Source organism: Melopsittacus undulatus (assembly GCF_012275295.1).
Source record: "Melopsittacus undulatus isolate bMelUnd1 chromosome 25 unlocalized genomic scaffold, bMelUnd1.mat.Z SUPER_25_unloc_2, whole genome shotgun sequence".
NCBI classification, from domain to species: Eukaryota; Metazoa; Chordata; class Aves; order Psittaciformes; family Psittaculidae; genus Melopsittacus; species Melopsittacus undulatus.
This window is the reverse complement of record NW_022993937.1, coordinates 98,082-125,429: the sequence shown is the minus strand read 5'-3', so window position 1 is coordinate 125,429 and position 27,348 is coordinate 98,082. Positions and strand designations below refer to the sequence as shown.

At 55.1% G+C, this 27,348-nt stretch overlaps 3 protein-coding genes and 1 long non-coding RNA gene across 5 annotated transcripts; 2 read left to right on the top strand and 2 right to left on the bottom strand.

Moving 5' to 3' along the window:
- Window positions 1-518: 518 nt before the first annotated feature.
- Window positions 519-5,601, top strand: LOC117438108 (uncharacterized). The gene is made up of 4 exons (XR_004550642.1): window positions 519-632; window positions 1,694-1,773; window positions 3,505-3,556; window positions 5,242-5,601. It is a non-coding gene; the product is annotated as an uncharacterized lncRNA (long non-coding RNA).
- Window positions 5,602-11,149: 5,548 nt separating this feature from the next.
- LOC117438102 (acetylcholinesterase) lies at window positions 11,150-16,442 on the top strand. Its single transcript, XM_034073518.1, has 4 exons — window positions 11,150-12,047; window positions 12,819-13,314; window positions 14,121-14,290; window positions 16,048-16,442. The coding sequence occupies exons 1-4, from the start codon at window positions 11,150-11,152 to the stop codon at window positions 16,167-16,169; spliced, it is 1,686 nt and encodes a 561-aa protein (XP_033929409.1). The 3' UTR covers window positions 16,170-16,442.
- A 1,038-nt stretch (window positions 16,443-17,480) lies between these two features.
- BACC1 (BPTF associated chromatin complex component 1) lies at window positions 17,481-22,418 on the bottom strand. Of its 2 annotated transcripts, none has more exons than XM_034073522.1 (6): window positions 22,218-22,418; window positions 21,103-21,194; window positions 20,245-20,346; window positions 19,236-19,399; window positions 18,327-18,434; window positions 17,481-17,655 (listed from the first exon to the last, which is right to left on the bottom strand). In XM_034073522.1, the coding sequence occupies exons 1-6, from the start codon at window positions 22,236-22,238 to the stop codon at window positions 17,651-17,653; spliced, it is 492 nt and encodes a 163-aa protein (XP_033929413.1). In that variant the 5' UTR covers window positions 22,239-22,418; the 3' UTR covers window positions 17,481-17,650. The 2 variants fall into 2 exon arrangements, with proteins under 2 accessions (XP_033929413.1, XP_033929414.1); XM_034073523.1 differs by having other exon boundaries at window positions 18,327-18,413; window positions 22,218-22,409.
- Window positions 22,419-24,148: 1,730 nt separating this feature from the next.
- RNASEK (ribonuclease K) lies at window positions 24,149-26,231 on the bottom strand. The gene is made up of 3 exons (XM_034073520.1): window positions 26,001-26,231; window positions 25,293-25,372; window positions 24,149-24,366 (listed from the first exon to the last, which is right to left on the bottom strand). Exons 1-3 carry the CDS (start codon window positions 26,076-26,078, stop codon window positions 24,228-24,230), a joined length of 297 nt encoding a protein of 98 aa, XP_033929411.1. The 5' UTR covers window positions 26,079-26,231; the 3' UTR covers window positions 24,149-24,227.
- Window positions 26,232-27,348: the final 1,117 nt, after the last annotated feature.

Here is a 27,348-nt window from a genome sequence, read left to right as displayed (position 1 = left end):
GGGCAATGGGGATCAATAGGAGGCAATGGGGATCAATAGGGGGCAATGGGGATCAATGGGGCAATGGGGATCAATAGGGGGCAATGGGGATCAATGGGGATCAATAGGGGGCAATGGGGATCAATGGGGATCAATAGGGGCAATGGGGATCAATAGGGGGCAATGGGGATCAATGGGGGTCAATGGGGGCAATGGGGATAAATGGGGATCAATAGGGGGCAATGGGGATCAATGGAGAGCAATGGGGATCATTGGGGTCAATGGGGGGCAGTGGGGGTAATGGGGATCAATGGGGACATGTGGGCAATGGAGACAGTGGGGTCATTGGGGATCAATTTGGGTTAATGGGGATCAATGGGGTCAATGGAAATTAATGGGGTCAATGGAAGTTAATGGGGATCAATGGGCATCAATGGGTATCAATGGGATCAATTGGGATCAATGGGATCAATGGTATCAATGGGGATCAATGGGTATCAATGTGATCAATAGGTATCAATGGGATCAATGGGTATCAATGGGATCAATGGGTATCAATGGGATCCATGGGGATCAATGGGTCCGGTATGTGATCCCAGTGTTGCCATAGGGTAAGATGCCATCACCATCCTGCAGCAGCTTGAGCCCAGCAGGTACCGGACACACCAGTATGGACCAGTATAGACCAGTATAGGGGGGGATGGACCAGTATGGACCAGTATGGGATGGGGTTGACTGGTATGGGTGGGTATGGACCAGTATAGACTGGTATGGATGGGTATAGAGCAGTCCAAACCAGACCAGTCCAAACCAGTTCAAACCAGTTCAAACCAGTTTGGGTCCCCCCCGCTGCCTGGGCAGGGCGGCTCCGCTACTGGTGCCGGTCCCATATCCAGTGGGGGCAGAGCAGGAGCTCCCAGTTCATCCCAGTGCGGCCCCAGTGCCTGCAGCTGGTTCATGCCTGGGGCACAGTGCCTATGGGGGGCTATAGGGCTGCTATGGGGGGCTATAGGGCAGGTATGGGGGCCTATGGGGCTCCTATGGGGGGCTATAGGGCAGGTATGGGGGGCTATGGGGCTGCTATGGAGGGCTATAGGGCAGGTATGGGGGGCTATGGGGCTGCTATGGGGTGCTATAGGGCAGGTATAGGGGCCTATGGGCCTGCTATGGAGGGCTATAGGGCAGGTATGGGGGGCTATGGGGCTGCTATGGGGGGCTATAGGGCAGGTATGGGGGGCAATGGGGCTGCTATGGAGGGCTATAGGGCAGGTATAGGGGCTTATGGGGCTGCTATGGGGGGCTATAGGGCAGGTATAGGGGCTTATGGGGCTGCTATGGGGGGCTATAGGGCAGGTATAGGGGCTTATGGGGCTGCTATGGGGGGCTATAGGGCAGGTATGGGGGCGTGGGGCAGACATGGGGGGCTATGGGGCTGCTATGGGGGACTATAGGGCAGGTATAGGGGCCTATGGGGCTGCTATGGGGGGCTATAGGGCTGCTATAGGGGCCTATGGGGGCTATGGGGCAGGTATAGGGGTTGAGGGGGGTCAATAGTGGGGCTATAAAGCAGCTATGGGGTGTTGTGGGGCACCTATGGGGGTCTATGGGGCAGCTATTGGGGGGGTGGGGGAGGGGTTCCTTGTCTATGACGTCACCAAGGTGGTGATGTCACGACCTCTATGTGATGACGTCACCGCCCCCGATGACGTCACAGATCCAGAAGGCACAGAGGCTGCAGATGGAGCACGTCACGTGATCGGCATGGGGTACATCTGTGAGTGACGGCGACAACCGGTAACGTACACCTGAACATACAGTGTAACATACACCATATACACCCCAACATACACTGCAACACCCTAACATACACCTGAACACTGCAACATACACCCTGACATACACTGTAACATACACACCAACACACACTGCAACACCCAGTAACGTACACCTGAACATACACCCGGTAACGTACACCCTGGTATACACCGTAACATACACCTGAACACTGCAACATACACCATAACATACACACCAACACACACTGCAACACCTGGTAACGTACACCTTGACATACATTGTAACATACACACCGACACACACTGCAACACCCTGACATACACCATAACACACAGACAGACAGACATGATCAACAGGAGACATCTATGTGAGTGACTGTACCCATAATAGCAACACACACACCATAACACCCTGACATATACCTTAACACTCTTACACTGTAACATACACCCTACCCTACACTGTAAGAACCTAATATACACTGTAACATACACCGTAGCACACTAACATACACCATAACATACACCATAACACCCTAACATACACCTTAACATACACCATAACAGACACTGTAACACCCTAACATACACTGTAACACAGAGACATGATCAACCAGAGACACCTCTGAGTGACTGCAACACCCATAACATACACCCTGACATACACCTGAACACACCAACACCCAGACATGATCAACAGGCGCTACCTATGTGAGTGACCCTAACACCCCAACACCCACTAACATACACCCTAACACACAGACATGGTCAACTGGTTGTACCTATAACACCCTAACACCCTAAAACACCCGAAAACACCCCAAAAATACCCCCAAACACACCACAAACTGCCCCAAAACACCCCAGAAACAGGCAAAAAACACCCAGAAACAGCCTCCAAACACCCCAGAACCCCCAAAATGGCCTCAAAACACCTAAAAATGGCCAAAATTGCCCAAATCACCCCAAAAATGGCCCAGAAACACCCAAAATGACCCCAAAACACCCATGTCCCCGCCCACTGATGACCTCATGCGTGTCACCTGACCCCGGGGGGGGCTCAGACCCATGTCCTGTGGGGCTGTAGCCCCAAACCCCAGGGGGTGATCCCAGAGCAGGACTGAGGGCGGCTCCGGACCCAAAAACACCCAAAATCACCCCAAAAACAGCCCCAAAACACCCAAAATCACCCAAAAAAAGCCCAAAAACACCCAAAATTACCCCCAAAACACCCAAAATCACCCAAAAAATCCCCAAAACACCCAAAATTACCCCAAAAAACCCAAAATCACCCCAAAAACACCCAAAATTACCCCAAAAACACCCAATATCACCCCAAAAACACCTAAAATTACCCCAAAACCACCCCAAAAACACCCCAAAAACACCCAAAATTACCCAAAATCACCCCAAAACCATCCCAAAACAACTCAGTTGTGCCCTATAACCCCCATAGCCCCATAGCAGCCCCATATTGCTGTGTTTTTTACTGTTTTTGGGTGTTTTTGGGTGTTCTGGTACTATTCCACCCCCCACCTGCAGGTGGTGTTGCTCCTTATGTTTGGCCATTTTTGGCCATTCTTTGACTGTTTCTGACCATTTTGGGGTCATTTTTGCCATTTTTTTGTGGTTTTGCCCATTTTTGGCCGTTTTGGGGTGTTTTTCGGGTGTTTTTGGGGTGGTTTTGCCTGTTCTTGGTGTGTTTTGGTGCTATCCCCCCCTCCTGCAGGTGCTGTTCTCAGTCATGATGCCCCCGGAGGTGACCATGAGGTTCGAGAGAGGTGGGGCTGCTATGGGGCAGGATGTGGGGAGATGTGGGGTGGGATATGGGGTTGCTATGGGGCAGGATGTGGGGTTTCTATGGGGCAGGAGGTGTTGTTGCTATGGGGCAGGATGTGGGGCAGGAGATGGGATTGTTATGGGGCAGGAGATAGGGGAGATGTGGGGCTGGAGATGGAGATGTGGGGCAGGAGGTAGTGTTGTTATGGGGCAGGATGTGGGGCAGAAGATGGGATTGTTATGGGGCAGGATGTGGGGTTTCTATGGGGCAGGAGATGGGGGAGATGTGGGGCTGGATATGGGGGGCAGGAGATGGAGTTTCTATGGGGCAGGATGTGGGGGAGGAGATGGGGAAGATGTGGGGTGGGAGATGGGGGGCAGGAGATGGGATTGTTATGGGGCAGGAGATGGTGGAGATATGGGTCTGTAGATAGGGGAGATGTGGGGGAGAAGATGGGGTTGCTATGGGGCAGGATGTGGGAGAGGAGATAGGGGAGATGTGGGGCATTCTATAGGTTTGCTATGGGGCAGGGTATAGGGTTGCTATAGGGTTTCTATGGGGCAGGCTATAGGGTTGGTGTCTATGGGGCAGGCTATAGGGTTTCTATGGGACAGGCTATAGGGTTGGTGTCTATGGGGCAGGCTATAGGGTTTCTATGGGGCAGGCTATAAGGTTTCTATGGGGCAGGCTATAGGGTTGGTGTCTATGGGACTGGCTATAGGGTTGGTATCTATGGGGCAGGCTATAGGGTGTCTATGGGTCAATCTATGGGTTCAAGCCCCCCCGCATGGTCCTGGATTTGTGGGGCGCCCCATGGCCACCCCACAGTGTCCCCATGCCAGAGCCAGCGCCCACAGCGCCCCCCACTGTAACCATGGGTCTGACCCTGCTGTGGGGCAGGCCCCTGAGCGGGGGGGGACACAGGCACTTGGGGGGCAGCCCTGGGGTCAGGGTGGGGGGATGTGGGGTCTCTATGGGGTCTCTATGGGTCTCTATGGGTGACTATGGGTCTCTATGGAGTCTCTATGGGGTCTCTATTGAGTCTATGGAGTCTATGGGGTCTCTATGGGGTCTCTATGGGGTCTCTATGGGTCTCTATGGGGTGTCTATGGGGTCTCTATGGGGTCTCTATGGGGTATCTATGGGGTCTCTATGGGTCTCTATGGAGTCTATGGGGTCTCTATGGGGTCTCTATGGGGTCTCTATGTGGTCTCTATGGGTCTCTATGGGTGTCTATGTGTCTCTATAGGTCTCTATAGGTCTCTATGGGGTCTCTATGGGTTCTCTATGGAGTCTCTATGGGTCTCTGTGTCTCTATGGGGTCTCTATGGGGTCTCTATGGGTCTCTATGGGGTCTCTATGGGGTCTATGGGTCTCTATAGGTCTCTATGGGTCTCTATGGAGTCTATGGGGTCTCTATGGGTCTCTATGGGTTCTCTATGGGGTCTATGGGTCTCTATGGGTCTCTATGGGGTCTCTATGTGTGTCTATGGGTCTCTATGGAGTCTCTATGGGGTCTCTATTGAGTCTATGGAGTCTATGGGGTCTCTATGGGGTCTCTATGGGTCTCTATGGGGTCACTATGGGTCTCTATAGGTCTCTATGGTGTCTCTATAGGTCTCTATGGGGTTTGGGGTGGTTATTCCACCCCCATTCCCAACCTCATTCCCAACCTCATTCCCATAGGATCCCATGGACATGAACTGGTTTCGGACGTCCCCATTGAGGAGATGCTGCTCATCTGGCCCCGCCCACCCCGCAGGCCCCGCCCCCTTGGGGGGATAAGCCACGCCCACTGGGGGGGCAGGACCCTTTCCCATTGGGTCCTTGGGCCCTTATACATCTCTATGGGGTCCTAAGCTCCGCCCATTCCACTCTAAGCTCCGCCCATTGGGGGGTCAAACCCCTTCCCATTGGCTTCTATTGGATGCTAAGCTCCGCCCCTTTGTTGCTAAGCCCCGCCCCTTGCCTTCAAACCACGCCCATTGTCTGAGCCCCGCCCCCTTTTGTAACCTTATTTATTGGTATTAAAAACAGCGATTTTGGGACAGGAAAAGTGGATTTATTGGATGGGGTATGGGATATTATGGGATGTGGGGTGTATGGGGTATGGGGTATATGGGGTATGGGGTATATGGGGTATGGGGTATATGGGATATGGGGTATGGGGTATATGGGGTATGGGATATGGGGTATGGGGTATATGGGGTATGGGGTATGGGGTATATGGGGTATGGGGTATATGGGGTATGGGGTATATGGGGTATGGGGTATATGGGGTATGGGATATGGGGTATATGGGGTATGGGGTATATGGGGTATGGGGTATATGGGGTATGGGGTATATGGGGTATGGGGTATATGGGGTATGGGATATGGGGTATGGGGTATGGGATATGGGATGTGGGGTGTATGGGGTATGGGGTATATGGGGTATGGGGTATGGGGTATATGGGACATGGGGTATGGGATATGGGGTGTATGGGGTATGGGGTATATGGGGTATGGGATATGGGGTATATGGGACATGGGGTATGGGATATGGGGTATGGGGTATATGGGGTATGGGATATGGGGTATGGGGTGTATGGGGTATGGGGTATATGGGGTATGGGGTATGGGGTATATGGGACATGGGGTATGGGATATGGGGTATGGGGTATATGGGGTATGGGGTATGGGGTATATGGGGTATGGGATATGGGGTATATGGGGTATGGGGTATGGGGTATGGGGTGTATGGGGTATGGGGTATGGGGCATATGGGGTATGGGGTATGGGGTATATGGGATATGGGGTATATGGGGTATGGGATATGGGGTATGGGGTATGGGATATGGGGTATGGGGTATATGGGGTATGGGTTATATGGGGTATGGGATATGGGGTATGGGGTATGGATATGGGGTATGGGATATGGGGTATGGGGTATATGGGGTATGGGGTATATGGGGTATGGGATATGGGGTATGGGGTATGGGATATGGGGTATATGGGGTATGGGATATGGGGTATGGGGTATGGGATATGGGGTATATGGGGTATGGGGTATGGGATATGGGGTATGGGGTATATGGGGTATGGGATATGGGGTATATGGGGTATGGGATATGGGGTATGGGGTATGGGATATGGGGTATATGGGGTATGGGGTATGGGATATGGGGTATGGGGTATATGGGGTATGGGATATGGGGTATATGGGGTATGGGGTATATGGGGTATGGGATATGGGGTATATGGGGTATGGGATATGGGATATGGGGTATGGGGTATGGGATATGGGGTATATGGGGTATGGGGTATATGGGGTATGGGATATGGGGTATGGGGTATATGGGGTATGGGGTATATGGGGTATGGGGTATGGGATATGGGGTATGGGGTATATGGGGTATGGGGTTTTGGGTATATGGGATATGGGGTATATGGGGTATGGGGTATGGGATATTATGGGCTATGGGGTATGGGGTATTATGGGATGTGACTGGGTATTATGGGATGGTTGCCATGGTTTCTGCTGCTCCAGGCAGGGCTGCAGTGACTCAGCCACATGTGGGGGTCCTGGGGGGCATCCATGGCATGGATGGGGGGAGCTATGGGGCCAATCTATGGGTCAGCTCTATGGGGCTGCTCTATGGGCCCCTCTATGGGGCTGCTCTATGGGTCAGCCCTATGGGGCCACTCTATGCATCACCTCTATGGAGCTGCTCTATGGGTCAGCCCTATGGGCTCCTCTATGGGGCTGCCCTATAGGTCTCCTCTATGGGTCATCTGTATGGGTCAGCCCTATGGGCCCCTCTATTGGGCTGCCCTATAGGTCTCCTCTATGGGGCTCTCTATGTGTCAGCTCTATGGGTCAGCTCTATGGGTCAGCTCTATAGGTCAGCCCTATGGGGCTGCTCTATGGGGCCGCTCTATGGGTCAGCTCTATGGGCTCCTCTATGGGGCTGCCCTATAGGTCTCCTCTATGGGGCTCTCTATGTGTCAGCTCTATGGGTCAGCTCTATGGGTCAGCTCTATAGGTCAGCCCTATGGGGCCACTCTATGGGTCAGCTCTATGGGCCCCTCTATAGGTCTCCTCTATAGGTCTCCTCTATGGGGCTCTCTATGTGTCTCCCCCTGCTGTAACCGCATCACTGCGGGTGGGGGAGGGGCAGCTCTGCCGCAGGAGGGGGAGGGGGGAGGGGGGAGGGGGGGGAGGGGCTGCTCCTTTGACCCCTCCCCCCTCCCCCTCCCCCCCCCTCTATTAACCCCTCCCCCCCCTCCCCCACTCAGACCGAGGCTGAGGAGCAGGAGCAGCGACAGGTCTGTGACTGCCCCTCCCCCCCCCGCCCCTCCCCCCACCCCCCACCTGCAATGCGGGGGGGGGAGGGGAGCGCTATGGGGCAGAGATGTGGGGCGGGGGGTTACCTATGGGTCTATAGGGATCTATAGGGGATGGGGGGGGCTATGGGGAGGGGCTTTACCTATGTGTCTATAGGGATCTATAGGGGATGGGGGGTCTATGGGGCGGAGCTTTATCTATGGGTCTATAGGGGTCTATAGGGGATGGGGGGGGCTATGGGGCGGGGCTTTGCCTATAGGTCTATAGGGGATGGGGGGGGCTATGGGGAGGGGCTTTACCTATGGGTCTATAGGGATCTATAGGGGATGGATGGGGGGGGCTATGGGGCGGAGCTTTACCTACGGGTCTATAGGGATCTATAGGGGATGGGGGGTTCTATGGGGCGGAGCTTTGCCTAGGGATCTATAGGGGATGGGGGGGGGGCTATGGGGCGGAGCTTTACCTATGGGTCTATAGGGATCTATAGGGGATGGGGGGGGCTATGGGGAGGGGCTTTACCTATGGGTATATAGAGATCTATAGGGGATGGGGGGGGCTATGGGGCGGGGCTTTGCCTGTGGATCTATAGGGGATGGGGGATCTATGGGGTGGAGCTTTACCTATGGGTCTATAGGGGATGGGGGGGCTATGGGGCGGGGCTTTGCCTATGGATCTATAGGGGATGGATGGGGTTCTATGGGGCGGGGCTTTGCCTATGGGTCTATAGGGATCTATAGGGGATGGGGGGGCTATGGGGCGGAGCTTTACCTATGGATCTATAGGGGATGTATGTGATGGGGGTTCCTATGGGGTGGGATCTATGGGGCTGGTTCCGTAGGGGATGGGCGTCTCCCTATGGATGTATAAGGGGGGATCCTGCTATAGGGCAGGGGTCTATGGGGCTGTGTGTATCCGTATGTATACATAGGGAATAGGGAGGGGTTCCCTATGGGGCAGGGATCTATGGGGTGGGGATGTGTGGGGCTGAGCATGTATAGGGGATGGGGCCGGGTCTCCCTATGGGGCTGGCTCTATAGGGGGTGGGCGTCTCCCTATGGATGTATAGGGGATGGGGGGGGGGTCTCCCTATGGGGCAGGGATCTATGGGGCTGGGTATATAGAGGATGAGCATCTCCCTATGGATGTATAGGGGATGGGGGGGGGAGCTGAGTGTTTCTATGGGGCAGGATCTATGGGGCTGAGCTTTTCCCTATAGGGCTGGGCTCATGCATGTCCTGTGCCCCTGCCCCACACATTCCCTGCCCTGCCCCACACATTCCCAGCCCCACACATTCCCTGCCCTGCCCCACACATTCCCAGCCCCACACATTCCCTGCCCCACACATTCCCTGCCCCACACATTCCCAGCCCCACACATTCCCTGCCCCACACGTTCCCTGCCCCACACATTCCCTGCCCCACACATTCCCAGCCCCACACATTCCCAGCCCCACACATTCCCTGCCCCACACGTTCCCTGCCCCACACATTCCCAGCCCCACACATTCCCAGCCCCACACATTCCCAGCCCCACACATTCCCTGCCCCACACATTCCCTGCCCCACACATTCCCAGCCCCACACATTCCCTGCCCCACACATCCCCTGCCCCACACGTTCCCTGCCCCACACATTCCCTGCCCCACACATTCCCTGCCCCACACATTCCCTGCCCCACACATCCCCTGCCCCACACACTCCCTGCCCCACACATTCCCTGCCCCACACATCCCCTGCCCCACACATTCCCAGCCCCACACGTTCCCTGCCCCACACATTCCCTGCCCCACACATTCCCTGCCCCACACATTCCCTGCCCCTGCCCCACACATCCCCTGCCCCACACATTCCCAGCCCCACACATTCCCTGCCCCACACATTCCCAGCCCCACACATTCCCAGCCCCACACATTCCCTGCCCCACACATTCCCAGCCCCACACATTCCCTGCCCCACACATTCCCTGCCCCACACATCCCCTGCCCCACACATTCCCTGCCCCACACATCCCCTGCCCCACACATTCCCAGCCCCACACATTCCCTGCCCCACACATTCCCAGCCCCACACATTCTGTTTCCGGCTGTTTCCGCTCCCACATTCCTGGAGCTATTTTGGGAGCCGCCACCTGCTGCGACCCCCAAGTGACACTTGTGGGGGGGGGGAGGGGAGGGGGGAAGGGGGAGACCCAGCCCCCATCCTATAGAGACCCATAGGGCTGCCCTATAGACCTGCCCCATAGCGCTGCCCTATAGACCTGCCCCATAGCGCTGCCCTATAGACCTGCCCTATAGCGCTGCCCTATAGACCTGCCTCATAATGCTGCCCTATAGACCTGCCCCATAGACCTGCCCCATAGTGCTGCCCCATAGCCATATCCTGGGGCTTGGGGAGGTGGGGGGGTACTGGGGGGGTTGGGACACACACAATGGGGCCCATGGGGCTATGGGGGGCACCCCATAGCAATAGAACCCATTGATCCCTATAGGGAGAACCCACAGATCTATAGGGCACGCCATAGCAACAGCCCCCATAGACCCCTATAGGGAGAACCCATAGATCCCTATAGGGTTCACCCATGGGCTTATAGGGCACCCCATAGCAATAAGCCCCATAGATCCCTATAGGGAGAACCCATCGATCCCTATAGGGAGAACCCACAGATCTATAGGTCACCCCATAGCAACACCCCCCATAGACCCCTATAGGGAGAACCCACAGATCTATAGGGCACCCCATAGCAATGACACCCATAGACCCCTATAGTCTTCCCCCATGGGCTTATGGGGCACCCCATAGCAATAACCCCCATAGATCCCTATAGGGCAAAACCACAGATCTATAGGGCACCCCATAACAACACCCCCATAGACCCCTATAGGCTTCACCAATGAGCTTATAGGGCACCCCATAGCAATAACCCCCATAGACCCCTATAGGGAGAACCCATAGATCTATAGGCCACCCCATAGCAACAGCCCCCATAGATCCCTATAGGCAGAACCCACAGATCTATAGGGAGAACCCACAGATCTATAGGGCACCCCATAGCAATAACCCCCATAGATCCCTATAGGAAGATCTATAGGTCACCCCATAGCAACACCCCCTATAAACCCCTATAGGAACACCTATAGCTCACCCCCCACTAACCTCCTTTCCCTCCACAGCCCCATGTCTCTCCCACTCCTCCTCCTCCTCCTCCTCCCCCCCCCCCTCCCTCCCCTCCCCCCCCCCCCCCTCCCCCCCCCCCCCCTGCTGCACACAATGGACGGTCCCATCCGGGGCACCCACGTCCCCCCCTCCGTGGCCTATCTGGGGATCCCATATGGGCGCCCCCCATTGGGGCCGCTGCGTTTCCGCCCCCCCCTCCCCGCCCCCAAATGGACCAGCCCATTGGACGCCTCCTCCCACCGCAACGTGTGTTACCAAGCGGTCGATACCATGTTCCCTGGCTTCGGGGGGGCCGAGATGTGGAACCCCAACCGGGCTATGAGCGAGGACTGCCTATACCTCAACGTATGGATCCCATACCCCCCCCCGCCCCAATTGATGCCGGTGATGGTATGGATCTATGGGGGGGGGTTCTATAGCGGGGCGGCCTCATTGGATGTATATGACGGGCGCATCCTGGCCGCATCCCAACGGGTTGTGGTTGTGTCCATGAACTATCGGGTTGGGGCTTTGGGGTTCCTGGCCCTTCCCGGCCATCCGGATGCTCCCGGGAACGCCGGGTTATGGGATCAGCGCTTGGCCCTACAATGGATCCAAAGGAACATTAGGGTCTTTGGGGGGGACCCCAATGCGGTGACGCTGTTCGGTGAGAGCGCCGGAGCCGCATCCATCGGGATCCATCTCCTGTCACCGGGAAGCCGGGAATACTTCCATAGGGCCATACTGCAGAGCGGGTCCCCTAACGGCCCATGGGCCACCATTGACCCCAATGAGGGCCGGAGGAGGGCCCTGAAGCTGGGAATGGCATTGGGATGCATTGGGAATGACACGGAGGTGGTGATGTGCCTACGGGAGCGGCCGGCGCCGGAGCTGGTGGAGGGGGAGGGGGTGGTGATGCCGCAGGACAGCGTGTTCCGGTTCCCATTCGTGCCGGTGGTGGATGGGGAGTTCCTTAGGGATAGCCCCGAGGTGCTGTTGGGGGCTGGGATGGATGGGGGTGGGGGTGGTAGCCATGGTAACCCTGCCGGTAGCCATGGTGCTGATGCTGGTAGCCATGGCAACGCTCCTGGTACCCATAGTAACGCTGCTGGTATCCATGGTGCTGGTGCTGGTAGCCATGGCAACGCTCCTGGTACCCATGGTAACGCTGCTGGTATCCATGGAACCCCTATTGGTATCCATGGCAACGCTCCTGGTACCCATGGTAACGCTGCTGGTACCCATGCAACTGATGCTCGTATCCATGGCAACGATGCTGGTACCCAAGGCTCCATCTATGGTGGTACCCAAGGCACTGATGCTGGTATCCATGGCAACCCTGCTGGTATCCATGCTACTGATGCTGGTATCCATGGCAACGCTCCCGGTACCCAAGGCTCCATCTATGGCTCTCTCCATGGCACTGATGCTGGTATCCATGGCAACCCCACCGGTATCCATGGCAACGATGCTGGTACCCAAGGCTCCATCTATAGTGGTACCCAAGGCACTGATGCTGGTATCCATGGTAACCCCACCGGTATCCATAGCAACGATGCTGGTACCCAAGGCTCCATCTATAGTGGTACCCAAGGCACTGATGCTGGTATCCATGGCAACCCCACCGGTATCCATAGCAACGATGCTGGTACTCAAGGCACTGATGCTGGTATCCATGGCAACCCTGCTGGTATCCATGCAACTGATGCTCGTATCCATGGCAACCCCACCGGCATCCATGGCAACGCTCCCGTCCCCCACCCCCCCCCCGGCCCCAGACCCCCCACGGCCATCGACATCCTCCTCGGGGCCGTGCGGGATGAAGGCACCTACTTCCTGGTCTATGGGGTCCCAGGCTTCGGGAAGGACAACGAGAGCCTCATCAGCCGCGACGAGTTCCTCCATGGGGTCCGCATGGGGGTCCCACAAGGGGACGAGGTGGTGGCTGCGGCCGTGGAGCTCCAGTATACGGACTGGTTGGACCAGGAGAACCCAGTAAAGAACCGGGAGGCACTGGGAGCCATAGTGGGAGACCACAACGTGGTGTGTCCGCTGATGGAGTTCGCAGGGCGATGGGCGCTATGGGGTCGGGTGTACGTGTACCTGTTCGAGCATCGAGCGTCGACCCTATTGTGGCCCCAATGGATGGGGGTGCCCCATGGATATGAGATCGAGTTTGTCTTTGGGCAGCCGCTTAGGCCTGAGCTTAACTACACCGAGGAGGAGAAGGGGCTGAGCAGGAGGATGATGGAGTATTGGGGGAACTTCGCGAGGACAGGGTGGGTGATGGTGGATGATGGTGATGGTGGTGAGGATGATGGTGATGATGGATAATGGGAGATGATGATGATGATGATGCTCAATGGATGATGATGATGCTCAATGATGATGATGATGCTCAATGGATGATGATGATGCTCAATGATGATGATGATGCTCAATGATGATGATGATGATGCTCAATGATGATGATGATGATGCTCAATGATGATGATGATGCTCAATGGATGATGATGATGCTCAATGATGATGATGATGATGCTCAATGATGATGATGATGCTCAATGGATGATGATGATGCTCAATGATGATGATGATGCTCAATGATGATGATGATGCTCAATGATGATGATGATGCTCAATGGATGATGATGATGCTCAATGATGATGATGATGCTCAATGATGATGATGATGCTCAATGATGATGATGATGCTCAATGATGATGATGAGGATGATGCTCAATGATGATGATGATAATGATGATGACGATGATGATGCTCAATGGATGACAATGATGATGCTCAATGGATGATGACAATGATGATGCTCAATGATGATGATGATGATGATGAAGACGCTCAATGGATGATGATGATGGATAATGGATGATAATGGTGATGATGATGATGGATGATGATGATGAAGACGCTCAATGGATGATGATGATGATGCTCAATGATGATGATGATGGATAATGGATGATAATGGTGATGATGATGATGGATCATGAGGATGATGATGATGATGGTTGATGACAATGATGCTGATGCTGATGTCTCTCCCTCCCCCCCCCCACCCCACAGTGACCCCAACGGCCCCAATGACTCAGGTCCCTCTCGCTGGCCCCAGTTCACGTTACGGGGTCAGGGCTACGCTCGGCTCAACACGGCCCCATTGAGCCAGGCCAAGGGGCTGCGGGCTCAGGCCTGTGCCTTCTGGACCCGCTTCCTGCCCAAGCTGATGCATGCGACCGGTAAGGGGGATATGGGGTCAATGGGGTCTATGGGGTCTATGGGGTGTATGGGGTGTGTGGGGTCTGTGGGGTGTATGGGGTGTATGGGGTGTATGGGGTATGGGGTGTATGGGGTGTGGGGTCAGGCTCAGGCCTGTGCCTTCTGGACCCGCTTCCTGCCCAAGCTGATGCATGCGACCGGTAAGGGGGATATGGGGTCTATGGGGTCTGTGGGGTCAATGGGGTCTATGGGGTCTATGGGGTCTGTGGGGTCTATGGGGTGGGATATGGGGTATGGGGTGTGGGGTCAGGCTCAGGCCTGTGCCTTCTGGACCCGCTTCCTGCCCAAGCTGATGCATGCGACCGGTAAGGGGGATATGGGGTCTATGGGGTGTATGGGGTGTATGGGGTCTGTGGGGTGTATGGGGTCTATGGGGTCTATGGGGTATGGGGTGTGGGGTCAGGCTCAGGCCTGTGCCTTCTGGACCCGCTTCCTGCCCAAGCTGATGCATGCGACGGGTAAGGGGGATATGGGGTCAATGGGGTGTATGGGGTCTGTGGGGTGTATGGGGTCTGTGGGGTCTATGGGGTCTATGGGGCATATGGGGTCTGTGGGGTCTATGGGGTCTATGGGGTGTATGGGGTATGGGGTGTATGGGGTATGGGATATGGGGTCTGTGGGGTATGGGGTCTGTGGGGGGTATGGGGGGTATGGGGTCTATGGGGTCTGTGGGGTCTATGGGGTGTATGGGGTGTATGGGGTCTGTGGGGTCTATGGGGTCTGTGGGGGGTATGGGGTCTGTGGGGTGTATGGGGTATGGGGGGTATGGGGTGTATGGGGTATGGGATATGGGGTGTGGGGGGTGTGGGGTCTATGGGGTGTATGGGGTCTGTGGGGTGTATGGGGTATGGGGAGTATGGGATATGGGGTATGGGGTATATGGGGTATGGGATATTATGGGATACGGGGTATGGGTTTTTATGGGTTATTATGGGATATGGGGTATGGGATATTATGGGGTATTATGGGAATTATGGGCTATTATGTGTTATTATGCGACATTATGGGTTATTATGGGCTATGATGGGTTATGATGGGTTATGATGGGTTATTATGGGCTGTGATGGGTTATTATGGTCTATGATGGGTTATTATGGTCTATGATGGGTTATTATGGGTTATGATGGGTTATTATGGGCTATGATGGGTTATTATGGTCTATGATGGGTTATTATGGGCTATGATGGGTTATGATGGGTTATTATGGGCTGTGATGGGTTATTATGGTCTATGATGGGTTATTATGGGCTATGATGGGTTATTATGGTCTATGATGGGTTATTATGGGCTATGATGGGTTATTATGGTCTATGATGGGTTATTATGGGCTATGATGGGTTATTATGGTCTATGATGGGTTATTATGGGTTATGATGGGTTATTATGGGTTATGATGGGTTATTATGGGCTATGATGGGTTATTATGGCCTATGATGGGTTATTATGGTCTATGATGGGTTATTATGGGCTATGATGGGTTATTATGGCCTATGATGGGTTATTATGGTCTATGATGGGTTATTATGGTCTATGATGGGTTATTATGGGTTATGATGGGTTATTATGGGCTATGATGGGTTATTATGGTCTATGATGGGTTATTATGGGTTATGATGGGTTATTATGGGTTATTATTTATGGGCTATGATGGGTTATTATGGCCTATGATGGGTTATTATGGTCTATGATGGGTTATTATGGGCTGTGCCCCCCGCAGGCCCCATGGAGGAGGCCGAGCACCAATGGCGGCAGGAGTTCCATCGCTGGAGCTCATATATGGGGCGATGGCAAAGTCACTTCGAGCACTACAGCAGAATGGGGCAATGCCAGCAGCTCTGAGCTGCCCCATAGAGACCCCATAGAGACCCCATAGGGATAACCCATAGAGACCCCATAGGGATAACCCATAGGGAGCCCCATAGAGACCCACATACAGATACACCACAGGGATGACCCATAGGGATAACCCATAGAGACCCCATAGGGATAACCTATAGGGATAACCCATAGAGACCCCATAGGGATAACCCATAGGGATAACCCATAGGGAGCCCCATAGAGACCCCATAGGGATAACCCATAGGGATAACCCATAGGGATAACCCATAGAGACCCCATAGAGACCCCATAGGGATAACCCATAGGGATAACCCATAGGGAGCCCCATAGAGACCCCATAGGGATAACCCATAGGGATAACCCATAGGGATAGCCCATAGAGAACTCTATAGAGAGCCCCATAGGGATACCCCATAGAGACCCACACATACAGATACTCCATATGGATAACCCATAGAGACCTACACATACAGAACCCATAGGGATAACCCCATAGGGATACCCCATAAGGAACCCCATAGGGATACCTCATAGAGACCCACACATAGGGAACCCCATAGAGATAACCCATAGAGACCCCATAGGGAACCCTATAGAGACCCACATATAGGGAACCCCATAGAGATAACCCATAGAGACCCCATAGGGAGCCCTATAGAGACACACACATAGGGATACCCCATAGAGAACTCTATAGAGAGCCCCATAGGGATACCCCATACGGATACCCCATAGGGATAACCCATAGAGACCCCCCATAGGGAACCCCATATAGACCCCCCCCTAGGCCCCCACATAGGGACCCCCATAGCAACTCCCTATAGGGACCCCCAGAGCTGCACCCCCATAGACACCCCAATGACATCACCCCAATGCTGACCCCCCCCAAATTTGGGGTCCCTTTGTTCCCCCCCCTTTGTACCCCAATAAAGGCTCAAACCCATAACCAGCTCTTGGGGACCCCCCCAAATCCTATGGGATAAGGGGGGGGGGGGGCACCCAAATCCTATGGGATAAGGGGGGGTCACCCCCATATCCATGGGCAGGAGACGTGGGGGGGACCCCAAAACCTTTATTGGGGGGGACCCCCATAGGGGTCTATAGGGGGTAATGGGGGGGAGGGGTCCATAGGGGGTAATGGGGGGACCCCAAAAGGGCTTTGGGGGGGGGCCATAGGGGTTGTGCTGTCCATGGTGCCTGCGTCCATTGGGGTCTATTGGGGTCCATTGGGATCTATTGGGGTCCATTGGGTCTATTGGGGTCCATTGGGATATATTGGGGTCCATTGGGATAAATGGGGGTCTACTGGGATCTATTGGGGTCCATTGGGATCCATTAGGATTTATTGGGGTCCATTGGGATTTATTGGGGTCCATTGGGATATATTGGGACCCATTGGGGTCCATTGGGATTCACTGGGATGAACTGGGCTCCATTGGGATCAATGGGGGGGGGCAGTTGCTGTCCATGGTCCTTACGGCTCAGGCTGCAGGAGGGGAACAAGCAGTGACCAAGGGGCCCCCCCAAACCCCATTATGGGGGGACCCCCCCACATTGGGGACCCCCCCTCACATTGGGGCCCCTCCCCCACATTGGGGACCCCCCCCCATATTGGGACCCCCCCCACATTGGGGACCCCCCACACATATTGGAGACCCCCCCCATATTGGGACCCCCCCATACTGGGGACCCCCCCACACATTGGGGACCCCCCCTCACATTGGGGACCCCCCCCCCACATTGTGGACCCCCCCACATTGGGGACCCCCCCCATATATTGGGGACCCCCCCCAAATTGGGGACCCCCCCCCCACATTGGGGACCACCCACATTGGGGACCCCCCCCCATTGGGGACCTCCCCCCCACATTGGGGACCTCCCCCACATTGGGACCCCCCCATATTGGGACCCCCCCATACTGGGGAACCCCCCCCACATTGGAGACCCCCCCCCCACGTTGGGGTCCCCCCCCTCACATTGGGGACCCCCCCTCACATTAGGGACCCCCCACCCACATTGGGGACCCCCCCCACATTGGGGACCCCCCACATTGGGGACCCCCCCAAATTGGGGACCCCTCCACATTGGAGACCCCCCCACATTGGGGACCCCCCCATATATTGGGGACCCCCCCCCATATATTGGGGACCCCCAAACCTTGCTCCTGGTGCAGCTTCTTGCTTGGGGGGGGCTCCGGGAGCCCCTCGATGTCCACAATGTCCCCGGAGGCCTCGGGGTCAATGTCTGGGGGGGGGACCCCAAAATCAATGGGGGGACCCCAAAAGTGAATGGGGGGTAAAGGGACCCAATGGGGATGGGGGGACCCCAACATCAATGGGGGGACCCCAGTATCAATGGGGGGACCCCAACACCAATGGGGGACCCCAATATCAATGGGGGGGGGTAATGGGACCCCTATGGGGATGGGGGGACCCCAACATCAATGGGGGGTGTAATGGGACCCCCATGGGGATGGGGGGACCCCAATATCAATGGGGGGGGTAAGGGGACCCAATGGGGATGGGGGAACCCCAACATCAATGGGGGGTAAAGGGAACCCAATGGGGATGGGGGGACCCCCATATCAATGGGGGGTAAAGGGAACCCAATGGGGATGGGGGGACCCCCATATCAATGGGGGGTAAAGGGACCCAATGGGGATGGGGGGACCCCAACATCAATGGGGGGACCCCAATATCAATGGGGGGGGGTAATGGGACCCCAATGGGGATGGGGGGAACCCAAAATCAATGGGGGGACCCCAATATCAATGGGGGGGGTAATGGGACCCCAATGGGGATGGGGGGAACCCAAAATCAATGGGGGGACCCCAACACCAATGGGGGACCCCAATATCAATGGGGGGACCCCAATATCAATGGGGGGGAAAGGGGATGGGGGGTACCCCAAAAGTGAAAGGGGGGGTAAAGGGACCCCAATGGGGATGGGGGGACCCCAAAATCAATGGGGGGGACCCCAAAATCAATGGGGGGGTAATGGGACCCCAATGGGGATGGGGGGACCCCAAAATCAATGGGGGGACCCCAAACCCCCCCCCCCATTTACCTCCTTTGTGCTTCTTGATGGGGGTCTCTGGGGGGGCCCCTGTGGGACCCCCACTTTGGGGGGGCCCCCCCCCCTTGCGGGGCCCCTTGCGGGGGGGGTCGGGGCCCAGGGGGACCCCAGTGTCCTCATAGAGCTTCCTCTTGGTGGTGGCTTTGAGCTGGGCCCTAAGGAAATGGGGTGAAAAACAGGGATTTTGGGGCTTTTTGGGGGGGAAAGCACAAAAACCCTAATCCTTGTGCCTAAAATGGGGGGAAAAAAGGGTTTTTTTTGGGGTGAAAAAGGTGATTCTAGGGTGAAAAAAGGTGATTTTGGGGTGAAAAAGCACAATTTTGCGTTGAAAATGGTGATTTTTGGGTATAAAAGGGCATTTTTGGGGTGAAAAATGGTGATTTTTGGATGAAAAAGGCTGATTTTGGGGTGAAAAAGACCATTTTTGGGCTGAAAAAGGCCATTTTTGGTGTGAAAAAGGCCATTTTTGGGCTGAAAAAGCCATTTTTGGGGTGAAAAAGGCCATTTTTGTGTTAAAAAAGGTGATTTTGGGGTGAAAAAAGGTGATTTTTGGGTAAAAAAGGGTGATTTTGGGGTGAAAAAGGGCATTTTTGGTGTGAAAAAGGGCATTTTTAGTGTGAAAAAGGGCAATTTTGGGGTAAAAAGGGCATTTTTGGGGTGAAAAATTGTGATTTTGGGGTGAAAAAGGCCATTTTTGGAGTGAAAAAGGCCATTTTTGGGTTAAAAAGGTGATTTTGGGGTGAAAAAGGGCATTTTTGGGGTGAAAAAGGCCATTTTTGGGGTGAAAAAAGCCATTTTTGGGGTGAAAAAGGCAATTTTTGGGTTAAAAAAGGCATTTTTGGGCTGAAAATGGCCGTTTTTGGGGTGAAAAAGGCCATTTTTGGGGTGAAAAAGGTGATTTTGGGGTGAAAAAGGCCATTTTTGGGCTGAAAAAGGTAATTTTTGGGGTGAAAAAGGCCATTTTTGGGGTGAAAAAGGCTGTTTTTGGGTCCATCCTTACACTGTTCGCTCCTTGATGAGGGAGCTCAGCTGGTTCAGGTCCTGCCCGAAGCGACCGATGGCTCCACGGAGCAGCTCCAGCTCTGGCTCCGCCCACTTGGCCCTGCTTGGGGTCAACGGGGGTCAAGGGGGGTCAATGGGGTGTCAATGGGGGGTCATTGGGGGGGTCAATGGAGGGGGAGGGGGGGCAATGGGGGGGGGAGGGGGGGGGGGGAGGGGGGGAGGGGTTAGGGTTAAAGTAAGTGGAAATGGGGTGAATTGAGGCCAAATACCCCATAGGGAACCCAAAACACCCCATAGACACCCATAGACCCTCATATCTGCCCCATATCCCCCCCATACACCCTCATATCCCCCCCATGGACCCCCCCTTGCTGCCCCATAGACCCCCATAGAGACCCATATCTGCCCCATATCCCCCCATAGACCCCCCCATATCTGCCCCATAGACCCCCATAGAGACCCATAGCTGCCCCATAGACACCCATATCTGCCCCATAGACCCCCATAGAGACCCATAGCTGCCCCATAGACACCCATATCTGCCCCATATCCCCCCATAGACCCCCCATATCTGCCCCATCCCCCCCCATAGACACCCATATCCCCCCTATAGCCCATCATAGACACCCCATAGCCCCCCATATCCATCCCATAGACACCCATATCTGCCCCATAGACCCCCATAGACACCCCATATCTGCCCCATAGACCCCCATAGACCCCCCATAGCCCATCATAGACACCCCATATCCCCCCATAGACCCCCATAGACCCCCCATAGCCCATCATAGACACCCCATATCCCCCCATAGACCCCCATATCTGCCCCATAGCTGCCCCATAGATCCCCCCTCACCCCTCTCGTGTCTCAGCCCTTGGCTGCAGGGTCATTGTCAGCTCCCCAAGGCGCGAGAAGGCAGCACCGGCGGCTGAGAAGATCTCCCCCACCTGCACCAGTATAAACCAGTATAAACCAGTATGGACCAGTATAAACCAGTATGGACTGGGATGGACCAGGATGGACCCATAGCATCCCATTATGGAGCGGGATGGAGCAGGATGAACCCCTAGCATCCCAGTATAGACCAGTATAAACCAGTATGGACCAGTATAAACCAATATAAGCCAGTATGGACCAGTATAAACCAGTATAAACCAGTATGAACCAGTAAGGACTGGGATGGACCCATAGCATCCCATTATGGAGCGGGATGGACCACTAGCATCCCAGTATAGACCAGTATAAACCAGTATGGACCAGTATGGACTCATAGCATCCCAGTATAGAGTGGAATGGAGCAGGATGGACCAATAGCATTGCAGTATGGACCAGTACACACCAATAGCACCCCAGTATGAACCAGTATGGACCAGTATGGACCAATAGCATCCCAGTATGAACCAGTATGGAGTGGTATCGACCTAAAAGGACCTGTATGGACCAATAACACCCCAGTATGCACCAGTTAACACTGGTATGGACTGGAGTGGCCTGGAATGGACTGCTATGGACCAATAGCATCCCAGTATGAACCAATATAAACCAGCACAGACCAGTTTGGACCAGTATGGACTGGAATGGCTTGGAATGGGCCACTATGGACCAATAGCATCTCAATAGGGTCCAGTTTGGACCAATAGCATCCCAGTATGGGCCATTATGAACCATTATGGACCAGTATGAACCAGTATGAACCATTATGGACCAGCACGGGCCAATAACATCCCAGTATGAACCAGTAGGAACCAGTTCAGACCAGTATGGACCTGAATGGACCAGTGTGGACCAATAGCATCCCAGTATGGGCCAGTTTGGACCAGTATGGACCTGAATGGACCAGTGTGGACCAATAGCATCCCAGTATGGGCCAGTTTGGACCAGTACAGACCCAGAACTGGGCCCCAACCTCTCCCCTCCCCCCCCCGTTACCGGAAGCCCCAAAATCGCCCGAAATGGCCCCAAAAACGGACCTTGGTGGACGCTGACGTCATCACTGCGGGACCAGGCGGCTCCGGGCGCCGCCGCTTCCGCTCCGGCTCCTCGATGGTGGCGGCGGAGGAGGGACGCTCTGCACCGGCCGTCTCTATGGTAACACCGCCGGGGCCTACTTCCGGTCATGCGCCGCTCTGCACCGCGCGTCTCTATGGTAACACCGCCGGGGCCTACTTCCGGTCATGCGCCGCTCTGCACCGGGCGTCTCTATGGTTACACCGCCGGAGCCTACTTCCGGTCATGCGCTGCTCTGCACCGGCCGTCTCTATGGTGACACCGCCGGGGCCTACTTCCGGTGCGCCGCTCTGCACCGGGCGTCTCTATGGTAACACCGCCGGGGCCTACTTCCGGTGCGCCACTCTGCACCGGGCGTCTCTATGGTAACACCGCAGGGGCCTACTTCCGGTCATGCGCGGCTGTACACCGGGAGTCTCTATGGTAACACCGCCGGGGCCTACTTCCGGTGCGCCGCTCTGCACCGGGCGTCTCTATGGTAACACCGCCGGGGCCTACTTCCGGTCATGCGCCGCGCGTCTCTATGGTAGCCCCCAATGACCACCAATGGGGTCCCTTTAACCCCGCCTCCAGGGCCCACTTCCGGTCCTGCGCCGCTCTGCGCCGGGCGTCTCTATGGTGACACCGCCGGGGCCTACTTCCGGTCATGCGCCGCGCGTCTCTATGGTAACCCCCAAATGGGGTCCTTTTAGCCCCGCCTCCAGGGACCACTTCCGGTGCTGCGCCGCTCTGCTCCTCCGTCTCTATGGTTACACCGCCAGGACCTACTTCCGGTGTGACGCTCTGCACCGGGCGTCTCTATGGTAACCCCCAATAACCACCAATGGGGTCCCTTTAGCCCCGCCTCCATCACCCACTTCCGGTCACATGCGTCTCTCCCCCCCCCCCCCCCCCCCCCCCCCGCACTTCCGGTCCTGCGCCGCTCTCCCCTCTCTATGCTCCCTCCTCCACCTCCCACTTCCGGTCTCTCCATCTCTATGGTCCCCATTCCCCACCCCCCACTTCCGGTCCTGGCCGCTCTCCCCCTCCCTCTCTATGCTCCCTTCCTCTCCCCCCCAGCACTGCCCCAAATCCGCCCGATTTCACCCCAAAACCCCTTTCCCCTCCCCCACGACGCCCTCCCCATAGAGAACAACGTCTTTAATTCACTCTGAACTGGTTCCAAGGGGAAAAACCAGAGTCCTCCAAGGGTTTGGGGTGAAAAGTGGGGGTTTTGGGTGGATTTTGGAATGAAAAGTGGTGATTGAGGTGGATTTTGGGGTGAAAAGTGGTGTTTTTGGGGTGAAAAGCTGTGGTTTAAGTGTATTTTGGGGTGAAAAGCGGTGTTTTTGGGGGTGAAAAGCGGTGTTTCAGGTGTATTTTGGGGTGAAAATGGGTGTTTTAGGCGTATTTTGGGGTGAAAATGGGTGTTTTTGGGGTGAAAAGCGGTGTTTCAGGTGTATTTTGGGGTGAAAATGGGTGTTTCAGGTGTATTTTGGGGTGAAAATGGGTGTTTTCGGTGTATTTTGGGGTGAAAATGGGTGGTTTTGGGGTGAAAAGCGGTGGTTTTGATGTATTTTGGGGTGAAAAGCAGTGTTTTTGGGGAGAAAAGCTGTGTTTTAGGTGTATTTTGGGGTGAAAATGGGTGTTTTTGGGGTGAAAATGGGTATTTTTGGGGTGAAAAGCGGTGTTTTAGGTGTATTTTGGGGTGAAAATGGATGTTTTGGGTTGAAAAGTGGTGATTTAGGTGTATTTTGGGGTGAAAAGCAGTGTTTTTGGGGTGAAAAGTGGTGGTTTAGGTGTATTTTGGGGTGAAAATGGGTGTTTTTGGGTGAAAATGGGTGTTTTTGGGGTGAAAATGGGTGTTTTTGGGGTGAAAAGTGGTGTTTTTGGGGTGAAAATCAGTGTTTTTGGGGTGAAAATGGGTGTTTTTGGGGTGAAAATGGGTGTTTCAGGTGTATTTTGGGGTGAAATCCGGTGTTTTCGGGTCCGTCCTAGCGCACCAGGAACTCCTTGCGCTTGTGCAGGCGGCTCTGGCACAAGGACAGAGCTCCCAGGAGGGCATAAAGAGCAGCAGCAATGAAGCAGCTGTAGGAGACCTGCTCATAGCGGGCGTAGATCCGCTCGGGGCCGCTGGGGGGCGACAGAGAGAAATGGGTTAAAAATGGGGGTTTTTGGGTTAAAAATGGGGTTTTTTTGGGGGAAAAATGGGGTTTTTGGGTTAATATAAAGGGGGAATAGGGGGAAAGGGTTTTGTGAAAAAAATGAGGGGTTTTGGGTTAAAATCAATGGGATTTTGGGTTAGAAATGAGGGGTTTTGGGGAAAAAGGGTTTTGGGTTAAAAACGGGTTTTTTTGGGGGAAAAAGGGGAATTTTGGGGGGAAATGAGGGGGGATTAAGGGGAAAGGGTTTTGGGAAAAAAATGAGAGGTTTGGGGTTAAAAAAAGGGGGTTTTGGGTTAGAAATGGAGGGTTTTGGGGAAAAAGGGTTTTGGGTTAAAAACGGGTTTTTTTGGGTAAAAAAAGGGGGATTTTGGGGGGAAATAAGAGGGGGATTGGGGGGAAAGGGTTTTGGGAAAAAAATGAGGGGTTTTGGGTTAAAATCAAGGGGATTTTGGGTTAAAGGAAGCAGCTGTAGGAGACCTGCTCATAACGGGTGTAGATGCGATCGGGGCCACTGGGGGGCGACAGAGAGAGAAATGGGTTAAAAACGGGGGATTTTGGGTTAAAATTGAAGGATTTTGGGTTCAAAATGAAGGATTTTGGGGTAAAAATGAAGGATTTTGGGTAAAAATGAAGGATTTTGGGTTAAAATGAAGGATTTTGGGTTAAAATGAAGGATTTTGGGTAAAAATGAAGGATTTTGGGTTAAAAATGAAGGATTTTGGGTTCAAAATGAAGGATTTTGGGGTTAAAATGAAGGATTTTGGGTAAAAATGAAGGATTTTGGGTTAAAATGAAGGATTTTGGGGTTAAAATGAAGGATTTTGGGTAAAAATGAAGGATTTGGGGTAAAAATGAGGGATTTTTGGGGTGAAAAAGGGTGATTTTGGGGCTCACTCAGTGAAATCATCCTCAGCCAAGGGAACATCCTCAATGAGAGCAGCCGAGTGAACATTGAAGAAGATGCCCAAGAGCAGCTGGGGGGGGGGAGGGGTCAGACCCACACTTGGGGGGCAGGGGGGACCCACAGAGCCCCATAGACCCCCATAGAGGCCTATAGACACCCCCTATAACTCCATAACCCCCCATAGACCCCTAAAGATACCGCCTATAACCCCATAGCCCCCCCATAGTCCCCCACAGACCCCTATAGAGCCCCCATAGACACCCCATAGATCCCCCATATCCCCCCCATATCCCCCCAAATCCCCCCCATAGGACCCCATAGACCCCCATAGACCCCCATATCCCCCCCATAGACCCCCATATCCCCCCCATAGACCCCCCATATCCCCCCCATAGACCCCCATATCCCCCCCATAGACCCCCATATCCCCCCATAGACCCCCATATCCCCCCATAGACCCCCATATCCCCCCCACAGACCTCCCATATCCCCCCATATCCCCCATATCCCCCCCATAGACCCCCATATCCCCCCCATATCCCCCCATATCCCCCCACAGACCCCCATATCCCCCCATAGACCCCCCTTATCCCCCATAGACCCCCCATATCCCTCCCATATACACCCCTATATCCCCCCCATATCCCCCATATCCCCCCCATGGACCCCCCATATCCCCCCATAGGACCCCCCCTCACCAACATGATGACCCCCCATGCGCTCAGCACCATCCCGCAGGCGGCCATCTTGGGCCCACAGCACAGCAGAGACACCATTGGGGCCGTTTGGGACCGTTCGGGTCCGTTCGGGTCCCTTCGGGTCCGTTCAGAACCGTTCGGGACCGTTCGGGTCCGTTCGGGTCCGTTTGGGACCGTTTGGGACCGTTCAGAACCGTTCGGGTCCGTTCGGGTCCGTTCGGGTCCGTTCGGGACCGTTCGGGACCGTTCGGGTCCGTTCGGGTCCGTTCGGGTCCGTTCGGGACCGTTTGGGACCGTTCGGGTCCGTTCGGGTCCGTTCGGGTCCGTTCGGGTCCGTTCGGGTCCGTTCGGGACCGTTTGGGACCGTTCGGGTCCGTTCGGGTCCGTTCGGGTCCGTTCGGGTCCGTTCGGGACCGTTCGGGTCCGTTCGGGACCGTTCGGGTCCGTTCGGGTCCGTTCGGGACCGTTCGGGTCCGTTCGGGTCCGAGGGGGGGGGGGGGGCAGGTCTCGGCTCCTGCTCTCACTGCGCCTGCGCCGTCCGGAGCCGCTCGGAAGCGTTCGGGGCTGTTCGGAAGCGTTCGGCTCTGCTGGGGACGGGAGGGGGGGGGGGAAGCGTTCGGGACCGTTCGGAAGCGTTTGGGGGGGTCGGGACCGTTCGGAACCGTTCGGGGGGGGGGGTCGGAACCGTTTTGGGGGGATCGGAGCCGTTCGGGACCCACAGCACCCATAGGGACCCCATAGAGCCCTATAGACACCCTCTATAACCCCATAGCCCCTCATAGACCCCCCCATAACCCCCCATAGACCCCTATAGATACCACCTATAACCCCATAGCCCCCCTATGGCCCCCATATCCCCCCACAGCCCCCTCATATCCCCCCCATAGCCCCCCATAGAGCCCCATAGACCCCCATATCCCCCCATAGACACCCCATAGAGCCCCCATATCCCCCCCATAGACCCCCATAGTTCCCCCATAGACCCCCCCATAGCCCCCTCATAGCCCCCCCATAGACCCCCATATCCTCCCCATAGCCCCCCATAGGACTCCAGAAACGTTTGGGGGTGTCGGAACCATTAGGGACCGTTAGGGGGGGGGTTCGGAACCGTTTTGGGGGGGTCGGAAACGTTTGGGGGGGGGTCGGAACCATTAGGGACCGTTCGGGGGGGGTCGGAACCGTTTGGGGGGGCCCAGAAACGTTTGGGGGGGGTCGGAACCATTTGGGACCGTTTGGGGGGTGTTCGGAAGCGTTTGGGACCGTTTGGGGGGGTCGGAACCATTTGGGGGGGGGGGTCGGGACCATTTGGAACCGTTTGGGGGGGTCGGAACCATTCAGAATGGGGGTT